The sequence below is a fragment of the Gracilinanus agilis genome, chromosome 1, assembly GCF_016433145.1.
Source record: "Gracilinanus agilis isolate LMUSP501 chromosome 1, AgileGrace, whole genome shotgun sequence".
NCBI lineage: Eukaryota > Metazoa > Chordata > Mammalia > Didelphimorphia > Didelphidae > Gracilinanus > Gracilinanus agilis.
Window position 1 is genome coordinate 90,548,849 of NC_058130.1, and position 12,211 is coordinate 90,561,059.

Genomic DNA, 12,211 nt, shown 5'->3' on the forward strand with positions numbered 1-12,211 from the left:
GAAACGGGATAGGATGGGATGGAATGGGTAGCATGAGATTCATCTCCTTCCCTCCTCACCTCCTTCCCCAGAATCTCCTTAAGAAAAGTGATCTCCTTTGTGACCCTGGGCAAGTCACTTCGCCCCATTGCCTAGCCCTTACTGTTCTTCTGTCTTGGAACCAATACACAATACTGATTCTAAGATGGAAGGTAAAGGTTTAGAAAAAAAAAAAACACAGTGACTAAATCAGCAGCAAAGGTGAAGGCCAGCAAGACCATCTTGTGGGTAGCGGGTAGGCCGAGGACTCAAAGTTGGGGGGATTGGGAAAGTTGGGCTCTTTGGGGTGATGGACACAAGTGGCATGAGACTTAGGCCAAGAAAATGGAACGGGGATGAGGCCGGGTTCATTCTGGTCCCTGAGTGGGGTCTTAAGATGGTTATCCCTGAAGTCCTTGAGTTTTTCTCCTGCCCTTTGCTCCATCCAAACCTCACTAGGAAGCTTTCTCTTCTCTACCCCCAGGCCATTTTGGAGTTGTCTACCATGGGGAATATGTGGACTCTTCCCAGAATCGAATCCACTGTGCCATCAAATCACTGAATCGTGAGTATGCTCCGTGTGTGTGTGTGTGTGTGTGTGTGTGTGTGTGTGTGTGCGCACACGCGCGTGCATGTGTGTGCACCCAGTTGGGTAGTGCTTGGGTCAACCCTATTTGGAATTCCTTGAACTTTGCAGTCAGGTCCTTATTTGGTACCCTGGGGGTGGAGAGAATAATTGGGAGGGTATGGAGATTATCAAGGAAGAGGAAGAGACCGTGTCTTCTTCTCTTGCTGTGCAGGGGGAGAAGCCCTGGACTTGGAGTCATGCTGCCTGGGTCACCTTGGGCAAGTCTCTTCCCCTCTCTGGGCCTTAGTTTCCCACTCTGTAAAATGGGCACAATAATACTCAGTCTCCAGGGTGTGTGACACTCTAATCCTTTACATCTGTGAGGAAATAGAATAGAAATGTGCTTCCCTGGCAGACGGCTCAGTGAATGCTTGTTTTGGGGGGGGGGCCTGGTCCTTTTCTACTTCTCTTGGTGGAGGGAAAACCTCTCTGACCAGGGCCCCAGCTGGACTGAAATTTTGAGTATTCTACAGGCATCACAGAGATAGAGGAAGTGGAAGAGTTCCTGAGGGAGGGCCTGCTCATGCGTAGCTTCTGTCACCCCCATGTCCTGTCACTCATTGGCATCCTGCTGCCTCCTGAAGGGCTCCCCCGAGTGGTGCTTCCCTACATGAAACATGGGGACCTGCGGCATTTCATCCGCTCCCCAGAAAGGGTAAATGACCTCCAGACCACCCCACCCCCCACCTCCCTTTCCTTTCTAGGTCACAGTCTCTCAAGGCAAGGCAAGATGAAAATGATTGCTGAGGTTTCTCCCAGTTGGTCCTAGATGCTCTATGGTTATAGGCCTCACCATCCTGAGGCCAAGGGGGCCATGGCTCCCCAGCCAGAGCACAAGTTCTCTTCTTCCAAGGCCCCAGGAAAAAGCCTAAAGCTCTGCCCAAGGGCCCCTTTCTGACTTGCTACAGAGCCTCAGCTCTAACCCACCACCTCCCCTACCTGCCCAAGATCCCTAACTCATGCCACAGGTCTTTGGGGTCTTCCTCTACCCCTCCTCCCCACATCTAGCTCTTCAAGGGTCTGTTTGTCCCTAAACTTTCCCATACAGTTTTCCCACTAGCTAAGCCATTGCCAGGAAGCAAGCCAAAGGGCAAGTCTCTGAGCATCCTAAGAGAACCTGGCCCTACCGCTACGCTCTTCTACTTGACGATGGCTGTGATGTCTTTTCAGAACCCCACCGTGAAGGACCTCATTGGCTTCGGGTTGCAGGTGGCCCGGGGGATGGCCTACCTGGCTGAGAAGAAATTTGTTCACAGGGACCTTGCAGCTCGGAATTGCATGTGAGGAGCCGGCTTTGGGAAGTACCAAGAGAGAAAAGGGGGTGACCAAGCCAAGGCAGAAAGGATCCCAGGGGCAGTACTTGAGTCAGGGAGCTTTGATGCATGCAGTACCTAGGAAAAATCCAAGAGGATTTGCTGAGATGGAACAACTCTGGGCTTGAAATCCGTAGATCTGACTCTGCCATGTACTAACATTCCATGTAATCTTGGGCAAGTCCCATTTGCCCCTCTAAATCTCAATCCCCTAATTTGCCAATCTGTAAAATGGAGGAGTTGAGTTAAGTTACCTCTCAGGTTCTGTGGTTCTATTCCAAGGAAGCCCCAGTGGGGAGGGAAACAGGGCAGCCAGCAGAGCACTGGAGGCCTCTCTCACCTATCTCCCCAGGCTGGATGAGACATTTACAGTAAAGGTGGCTGACTTCGGCCTCGCCAGGGATATCCTAGACAAGGAATATTACAGCGTCAGGAAGCACCGCCACGCCCGGTTACCAGTCAAATGGATGGCCCTGGAGAGTTTGCAGACATACAAGTTCACGACCAAATCAGACGTGGTAAGAAGCAGGGACTGTGGGACTGGGCCTCTTCTCAGCTAAGCACAACTCTTACCTGTTTGACTTTGGGCAAGTAGCCCTTCACTTTCCTCAGTTTCTTCATCTGTAAAATGAGGAGCCCTGGGTCCCTTTCAACTCTTCATCTACCATCCTTCCAGAACCATTTACCTTAACCAAGGGACAGATGGCCAAGTCTCATTTTTCTCTGCTACTTGTTGGCAGTGTGATCTTGGGTGAATAACTAGACCCTGTTGCCTTAATTGTCTTTTATAAAAGACTAGATGAGTGGTCTCAAAGGTCCTTTCCAGCTCTAAATCCTCAGCTTTGTCTTGGCACTGACTCTTCCCAGATAACCTAGAAATGGGGATGGGTCTGTATAAGCTCAGCAGATACTAGCTTGGCATCCTTGGGTGCTTTCCTCCCAGCAGCCTTGTGAGCTCTCACTGGGAGGTACAGGTGGGGTACCTAGTCACTCACACAGTTAATCAGTGTCAGAGTCAGGATAATAATCCTTGGTCACTTAGTGCTTGGTAAATGCCACAGTGCTTTAGAAATGAGTCATTATTGGCATGAGTATGACTATTATTCAGTTACCACAGACAATCCTCAAGGTGATTCACCTCCTCCTCCTTCCCTCCCCATGGGCAGATAATCAAGGATTGGCTCTAGAGTCCATAAAGTCTCTGACATTGCTACCACTCCTGGGCCTCAGTTTCCCCTCTCTGTCGAGTAGAGATGTATTTCTTTGGAAGGGGTCTGAGTGGAGGAGCAAAAGCAAAGATTTCAGGAGGGTAGTTTTGGGGGATGGAGCTTGAGGATCCAGGGGGAAGAGAGGAAGAAATGTAGAAGGCCAAAGTCTCATTTAAAGGTTATTGGGGAGGGGCAGGTAGGTGGTCAGTGGATTGAGAGCTAGGCCCAGAAACAAGAAGTCCTGGGTTCAAATCTAGCCTCAGATACTTCCTAACTATGTGACCATGGGCAAGCCACTTAACCCCCATTATTTAGCCCTTACTGCTCTTCTACCTTCAATACACAGTATTGATTTTAAAATGGAAGGAAAGGGCTTAAAAAAGAAAGAGGTTATAAGGCCTTCCATAAGTGTGGAGGGCACCTCATCTGTAGCCATGGGGATCCTTTGGGGGATTTGGGAGGGGGGACCATTCTTGGCCTACAGAATAGAGAACAAATGGAAGAACAGTTAAAGTGGCTAGCCATCAGCTCTCCTAATACCCTGCCCTCTTCATCCCCAGTGGTCCTTTGGTGTCCTCCTTTGGGAGCTGCTGACTCGAGGGGCATCCCCATATCCCAACATCGACCCCTTTGACATTGCCCATTTCCTGGCAAAGGGCCGACGTCTACCTCAGCCTGAGTACTGCCCTGATGCCCTGTGAGTACTATGAGGGTACTAGAGAAGTGGGGAACAATTCACTTTAGGGAATAGGGAATGGGGCTGCCACTTGTGGGCTGGGTGTCAGGATACCTCAGTTTCTTGAGGTTTTGAAATATTCTCTAGGATCACAGTCCATCTCTGTAAAATAAGGGGGTCAGACTAGTAAAGGTCCCTTTCAGCTCTAAATTCTATGTTTCCAGTCCTCTTCTTTGGAGCCAGAAATTTATGGATCAGAACTAGAAAGGAATTCAGGGATCCCCTGTTCACCTCATTTAACAAGGAGATGATGAGGCCCTAAAGAAGTACTTGCTCAGGCTCATACAGTCTGAATGAGAGAATCAGGACTCAAAATGAGTTCCCTCGGGCAGTCATGTCATTGAGTGGAAAGGCAGACCCCTGGCCTGGGAGAGGAGACACTTAGAATTTAGACCCAGCTCTAACCCTAACTTACTAGAACCTTGAATAATTCTTTCCCTGTCTTGTGGCCTCAGTTTCCCCTTTGTAAAATGAAAGGGGTGCAACTGGTTGATCTGTAAGAACCCTACTAAGCTCTGATGTTTAGTAAGTCTTATTGATTTGGGATCCGAGCTCAGGGAACAAGAGTAATCATTAAGACAAGGTCTGAGGAGGTAGGGGCAGAGGGGTGGATTGGAGCAGCTGGGTGGCTCAGTGGATAGAGTGTCAGGCCCAGAGATGGAAGGTCCTGGGTTCAAATGTGGCCTCAGATACTTCCTGGCTGTGTGACCCTGGGCAAGTCATTTAACCCCACAGCCTAGCCCTTTCTGCTCTTCTGTCTTAGAACTGATACTTAGTATTGATTCTAAGATGGAAAGTAAGGATTTAAAGAAAAAAGATGAGATTGGGGGCTTTGGTTGCGGTGGTCTGAGGATGTCTGTCCCTTACAGGTATGAAGTGATGCTCCAGTGCTGGAATGCTGTTCCCACAGAGCGGCCAACCTTTGGGGTGCTGGTGAGAGAGGTGGAGTGTGTCTCAGTCTCCCTGCGGGGGGAACATTATGTCAACCTGCACAGTGGCTATGTGAACCTGGAGAGTGGTCCCATCCTGCCCCCTTGCCCCAGCTCTGAAGATGAGTTGGATCGGAGTGAGGAGGAAGAGGAAGAGCCTGAAGATCCAGGGGAAAAGGCTGAGGCAAAGGAGGCCTGCAAGCAAAAGGGGGGACCCCGGCCCCTCTCGGCCCCTCCACTCACTTTCCTCACACTAGAGAGCTCTACATGACAGCTGTTGTTGCAAGGAATGACATCCAGATCAGGATAAAGATCTCCCCAAAGGGGAACCAAAAGCCTGGACCTGGAGGCCTGGGAACCCAGAATGGGCAGCTCAGGGAAACTGAGCAAAGAGCCTCAGACAGCCCTTGACCCGCTCCATGGTTGGCTCTCTGACTCAGGGCTCCCTGATTTTTGGTACTCAGGGAGAAATGTAGATAGAACATTTCAGGACCTTCGAGGTGGCTCTCCCTGCTCAGGAATCCTGACCCAGCTCCTCAGTTACAGTCCTGGTTGTTACGGGACAAAGATGGTCATTTATCCCCTCCTTCCCTCTGAGGAAAGGATAGGGACATGATCCTTTTTAGATGGTATGAAGACTGAGGCCCAGAGCTGTCATTCACTAGCTCCAAAGTCCGTAGAAGGCCGAGGATAATGCGTTGGACCCACATCTTCCTTCCGGTCCCCGATAGAAAGAGGGGGACACGAGTGGCAAGGAGAAAATCGTTCCTTGGTTTTCACTGTCCCCTCATTTCCTTTGTACTTTATATTTCCAGGCAGCCTGGGGAAGGGCTGGCCTTAGATTATGACTGATGATCCTCCCTGGCCCCAAATAAGTTCCTCCCACTGTTGCCTAAATTTCCACCAATATTGCTTCATTCACTGGAGGTCAAACAGTAAGCTCTCTTGGCTTTTTTTGAGAATACACTTTGTTCTAGAGTCCCACCAATACAGATTGTTCTAGAGTCTCACCAATACAGATTGTTCTAGAGTCCCACCAATACAGATTGTTCTAGAGTCCCACCAATACAGATTGTTCTAGAGTCCCACTGTCTCTAAGAATAATCCTTCCCTGATCCACCTTAATTTTAGTGTCTTCCCTCTGAGATCATCCCTGCTTTCTCTGTCTATCTTGTTTGTATATTATATTTGTCTGCATGTTGTCTCCCCCATTAAATTATGAGCTCCTCCAGATCAGGGACTGGTTTTTTATTTGCTTGTCTGCCTTTATTTTTTAAATCTTTACTTTCTATCTTAATAATGGCGCTAAAACAGAATTTAAGGGATGGGCAATAGGGGTTAAGTGACTTGCCCAGGGTCACATGGCTAGGAAGTGTCTGAGGCCATATTTGAACCCAGGACATCCTGTCTCTAGGCTGGACACACTATCCACTGAACCTCCTAGCTGTCCCATTTGCCTGACTTTCTATTCCCAGGGACTCTGCCCTCTTGCACCCTCTCGTTTACTTGGCCAGTTGTTAGGATAAAGCAGCTTGGCAGCTGTCTTCTCCCCGGACAAGAGGAGGCTGGGGAGCAGGAAGAGAATGGGAATTGGGAGGAAGCTGGAAATCAGACTGACCGTAGAGTCAGAAGCCAAGCCCAGGTGACCTTGACCAAACCCTTCCTCTGGGTCTCATTTCCTTCCCCTGGAAAGTGAAGACCCAGATTAGGGAAGCTCTAAAATCACCGCTTCCCCCTTCCTTCCCACCCCGATGTTTGGAGATTCTGGATCTCAGGCCCATCCGATGCTGACTGTTGGCCCTCCTCCTTGGGCTAAATCTGGACGTTAGCCCGTGATTCCCTAGCCTAGCCACCATCCCCCCACTTCTGTCCACACTGTCTCAGCTGAGTTGGGGGGAGGGAGGCTGGGAATCTGTAGGGAGGGGGGCTTGGGAGAGGAAGGAGGAGGGTGAGGGTGAGCCATCTATTGTAACCAAGGCATTCAGACTTCTATTTATACCAGCCTCAAGGCCATCAGCACAGCAGGCCAGGCGGGGACTGGGGGCCCCTGAATGGCTGCTTTCCCCAGAAGGGGCTGCTGGGGGAACGGGGGAGGGCGGTTCTCAGGCTGACTAGCGAGGCAGAGAAGGCTGAAACTGCTAAATATCCAAGATGTGGAGCTCTCCTCTCCTACCTTCATCCTGCTCACTCCATCCCCAGACCAGATCTAATTCAGAAAGTCTACTATTCACCTGTTAAATGGCTCCAACCAGGCTGGGACCCCCAGCTCTCTCGTCCCTGGAGTATCCTGGCTCAGTTTCTCTGAGTCTAACTGGGGGGGGGTGCCTAGGTCAGAGCAATTATCTGCATCTTCCACCCCAAAACCTCGTTGACTTTCTAGACTTTGGTTGATAGTAGGAGAAAGAGAACTTCGGGTCAGTCTCTTCCTTTTTCTGGGCAGCCTCAGTTTCCCCATCTATAAAATGAAAGCGTTGGGTCAGTTATCTCTGAGGTCCTTCCCAGCTGGAAAATTCTGATTCTATTATCTAGTCAACCAGAGTATATAGCTCAAGTCACATGCTATAAAACCCCGGGACTCGCTGTCAATAGGATGTGGGCTCTGAGCTCCAAGGGGAGGAACGGAGGGTGTTGAGCCATCATCCCCAGTCCCTGGTTGAATCCCCTGCCTTGTGAGATCACTGACATTTTGAGAGACAAGTTGGTAGGATCGGGGTTTAATCTGTTTAACCCAGGGTCAGGGTCTAGGCTCCCCTCAGCTTCTCAGCCGGGAACAGCTGGTGAGGTTGGTAAACTGAGTCAGGTTGACATAAAACTCAGCTGTCAAAGTGATCTTCTAGAAAGGTCTATTACTTAATAAACACTATTTTAATCATTAATCCTTAATAAACCCTATTTAATAAACTCCAGTAGCTCCCTATTACCTCCAGAATCAAATATTAAATCCTCTGACTTGTAAAGCCCTTCTTAACCTGGCCTTTTCCTACCTTTCCAGTCTTCTTTTTTAAACCTTTACCTTCTGACTCAACGTCAATTTTGACACTAAGAAGAGTGGCAAGAGCTAGGCAATTTGGATTAAGTGACTTGCCCAGGGTCACACAAATAGTGTCAGAATCCAGATTTGAACCCAGGTCCTCCTGATGCCAAGCTTGGTACTCTATCCATTGTGCTACCTAGCTGCCTCCCTTTCCAGGCTTCTTCCATCTTACTCCCCTCCACAGATCTTTGGATTCAGGAATACTGGTCTTCTTTGCTGTTCCTTGAACATGATGCTCCATCTCTGGACTGTGAACATTTTCTCTGGCTGTTCCCAGGCTGGGAACTCGCTCCTTCCCTCCTCCTCTCTGCTTCCTTTCTTCCCTGACTTTCTTCAAGTCTCAGCTAAATGCTCATCTTCTTCCCAGTCCTCCTCAATGTTAATGTCTTCCCTCTGAAACTCCCCCCAGCTAATCCTGTCTCCATCTTGTTTATGTATCTATTAGCATGTTGGCTCCTCCATTGGATTAGGGACTCCTTGAGAGCTGGAACTGTTTAGCCTTTTTGGCTTTTCTCCGTAATTCCCAGTGACTCCATTGTACCACGCCCTCTCATTCTGGCTCCAGAAGGAAAGTGGCTTCTTGCCCACCTCTGATCATGAGGGAATTGGAGTTATATCATCTGCCCTTCCGGATCTCCACCGAAAGAATTCCTTTTTCATTCTGAGCTCCTCTGGGGATATGAGAAAGGAGGCAGAGTGAAACACAGGCTCCTAGGGTGGGACTTTTGGGACCCAAGCATGGTCTCTAGAGTTGGAAGACTCTGACTTTTTTTTTTAAACACTTAAACCTTCCATCTTAAAAATCAATACCATGTATTGGTTCCAAGGCAGAAGAGTGGTTAAGGGCTAGACAATGTGGCTTATGTGACTTGCCCAGGATCATATGATGCTAGGAAGTGGCTGAGGTCATATTTGAACTCAGGACTTTCTATCTCCAGGTCTGGCTCTCCATCTACTCTGCTAATACTAGCTGCCTCCTCTGGGTTACTTTTCTTACCCTGATCCCTGTAATTAATGCATGAGGAACTCTATCCTCATCTGGGCTATCATTTTTTGGAGAGTTCCACATCTGTCATTGTCCTTCCTAAAACACAGCCCCCAGATCTAAGCCCAGTGCTCATCATGTAGGCTGGGTAAGGCAGAGGATGACATAACTAGCATCTCCCTCATTGTAGATCCAATGCTTTAAAAAAACACCCTTACCTTCCACCTTAGAATCAGTACTATGTATTGGTTCCAAGGCAGATGAGTGCTAAAGGTTAGGCAATAGGAGTTAAGTGACTTGTCCAAGATCACACAGTTAAGAAGTGTCTGAGGTCAGATTTGAACCCAGGGCCTCCCATCTATAGGTCGGGCTCTCAATCCACTGATCCACCACTTAGCTTCCCCCTAACTCTTAAACTTTGTCTAGTTGCCCCAGACTTACTAGAATATGGGCATGGAATTTTCCAAAGCCTTTTCTAGATAATGGATAGTGTGCTGGATTTGGAGCCAGGAGGACCTGGGTTCAGATCCCATCACCGATAGCATTTTCTATATCACCTTAAAGTTTACAAAGTACTTTGTACTAATTTGATCTTCTCAAGAACCCTGTGAGTTAAGTGCTATTATTATCCCCATTTTACAGTTGAGGAAATTGAGGTAGACAAAGCTCGAATGACTTTTCCAGGGTCACATAGCTTGTAAATGTCTGCAGCTGGATTTCATTTTTAGATTAACAGAGAAGTCCCAATTCCAGATCCAGTATTTCATCCACTGCACCAACTAGCTACTTGGGAATGATGCCTATAAAACCCTTTAAAAACATTTAAGTTTTTATGATCAGTTGCTGTTATTAATAATTCTTAGAAGCAACCTTTCAGGAGCCTCAGCATCCTAGACAGCACCGTTCAGAAGCATGGGTGTCCAGTGGTGCACCCAGGGTGGTGGGGAGAGGAGGCCACCGGCCATCCATGCATGGTTTGACAGAGGCTGAAGGTCACCTGCTGCTCCGGGCAATGGGGAACAGCTGCAATTCCAGCCTGGGTGCGTTCAGTGAAAAAAGAATGAGGCCTGGTCTCCATCTCCCTCCAAGCCCTCCAGCTATCATTTTTAATAGCTATCCTCTAGACAATGAAGTTCCCCATTAAACTGTAAATTTGGGCTTAGCTCTGACCTAGCTCTGGGTTGGATGCTGCCCTTAATATCAGGCTGTTAATTCCTCATTAAGATCTTCCAGAGCCTTTTTATGTGCCTGGTTGATCCGCACTGTGCCGAGAGACCCAGAGGAGATAAGTCCTTCTGGTGGGCAAGATGCTCAGACACGTGGGAAGGGCCATGGACCTCACTCCAAAGCAGTGCTGGTTCTGGCCCTCATTAGCTCTGGCATCTCGGGCAACGTGCCTTTCCCTCCTCCCTCCCTGGGCTCCTGTCACTTGCTCTGTAAAAGGAGAGACTTGGACTAGGTCATCTGTAAGTTCTCTTCTGCCTCTAAATCCTGTGATCCCAAGATTAGGGAGGAATTGTTCTCTTTCAGAGAAGAAATTCCCACAAGGTGTTCACCAGAGAAACACCTGGTTTTTTGTTTTTTTTTTGTTTGTTTTTTTTAAACCCTTGTACTTCGGTGTATTGTCTCATAGGTGGAAGATTTGTAAGGGTGGGCAATGGGGGTCAAGTGACTTGCCCAGGGTCACACAGCTGGGAAGTGGCTGAGGCTGGGTTTGAACCTAGGACCTCCTGTCTCTAGGCCTGACTCTCACTCCACTGAGCTACCCAGCTGCCCCAGAAACACCTGTTTTAGCAGCTGGGGGAGGAGCAGAATGGACCGAATGGGTCCCCATGATCAGTTGTCATTGGTTTCAACCATCTCTCTGAAGGGCTTTGAGTTCAGCCCAAGGGCTCACTTCCTCCTTCTCCTTTATACATCCCACTTGTAATAATTGATTTAATAAAGTTACTAAAGCTACAAACAGCCTCATAATTTAATTTTAATTATTACACACTCCCCACTTGACCACTTTACTTGTGAACAAAAGAAATAAAGGACTTGGGAGTAGAGCCAAACTGGGTTCCAAGCCTTTCTTGGAGGTTTCTTCTAGCTTCCTCCTGTAACGATTGACTTCCAGGGCCCCCTCTAGGAGATGGAGGAAATCCTTTGGGGGCAGGGAATTAGGAGTGGTACTAAGACTAAGGGAAAGGGGCAGCTAGGTGGCCCAGTGAAATCATCAGGGTTTCATCTCCAACAGATTTCTAGGTAGAACCTGTGGGAAACATATAATTATAATAATATATGGTGTTAAACCTTAAAAAAAATTTTTTTAATCAAACCTGTACCATCTGTTTTAAAATCAGTACTAAGTATTGGTTCCAAGGCAAAAGAGCAATAATAGCTAAGCAATTAGGGTTAAGTGATTTGTCCAGAGTCCCAAAGCTAGGAAGTGACTGAGATCAGATTTGAATCCAAGATCTCCCTTGTCCTGGCTCTCTATCCACTTTTTTAGGTCCATTTTTCAATTGAAGATTTATGGGCAGGCAAGACCATCCGTATTTTACAGACAAAGAAAGTAGAGGAATAAAAGATTTGTCCAGGGGTCACACTGTGAGTGTGAACCCACATCTAGGGTTTGGACTGTTTTAGGAAGGATTTTAACAAAATAAAGTCTATCCAGAAAAAAGAGAACAGAATGTCATGAGACTGGCGTCATCTGAGGATCGATGGAAGGTTGTTTAGTCTGGAGAAGAGAAGACTTAATTGGAGGCACAATTTTTGTCTTCCAAACATCTGAAAGGCTGCCATGGGGAAGGGAGATTAGATATATTCTGCTTGACCTAAGAAAGCTGTCTAAACTCCAGCAGTAGTGAGCTCCTCATTGCTGGGAGTTCTTCAGCTGGAAGCTGGATGACCATTTGGTGGGACACTGTTCAGGGATTTAAGTTTGACTTGATGGTCTGAGGTTTCTTCTAACTTCGAGTCTGTAATTACTGACTTCCAGGCTCTACTCTAAGGGATTCGGGAAACCCTCTGGGGGCAGGGAAATTGGGAGCAGCAGTAAAACTAAGAGAAAGTTGCAGCTAGGTGGCACAATGAATAGAATATCTAGGCCTGGAGTTGGGAGGACCTGGGTTCAAATCTGTACTCAGATACTTACTAGCTGTGTGACTCTGGGAAAGTCACTTATCCTCAATTTGTCTTTTGTTTTTGAGTTGTTATTGGGACTGAATGTAAGAGTTAAAAAAAAAAAGACCAAAGGAAGGGGGATTAGAAGTAATTGGGATGAGTGAGCAAAGGAAAAATGTCATATACCCAGTCTGGCTTTGAGATTCTAATCCCAAATTCAACAAAAAGCCCTTAAAAGTACTAAAATAG

General features: G+C 47.7%; 1 protein-coding gene across 1 annotated transcript in view; it reads left to right on the top strand.

The window, feature by feature from the left end:
* Positions 1-6,034, top strand: part of MST1R (macrophage stimulating 1 receptor) — a 39,807-nt gene extending 33,773 nt beyond the window's left edge. Inside the window, exons 18-23 of the mRNA XM_044676771.1 lie at positions 503-583; positions 1,120-1,301; positions 1,817-1,926; positions 2,312-2,477; positions 3,728-3,864; positions 4,773-6,034. Coding sequence (XP_044532706.1) covers positions 503-583; positions 1,120-1,301; positions 1,817-1,926; positions 2,312-2,477; positions 3,728-3,864; positions 4,773-5,103 — 1,007 coding nt within the window. The 3' untranslated portion in view covers positions 5,104-6,034. The remainder of the gene's footprint in view (positions 1-502; positions 584-1,119; positions 1,302-1,816; positions 1,927-2,311; positions 2,478-3,727; positions 3,865-4,772) is intronic.
* The last annotated feature ends 6,177 nt before the right edge of the window (positions 6,035-12,211 follow it).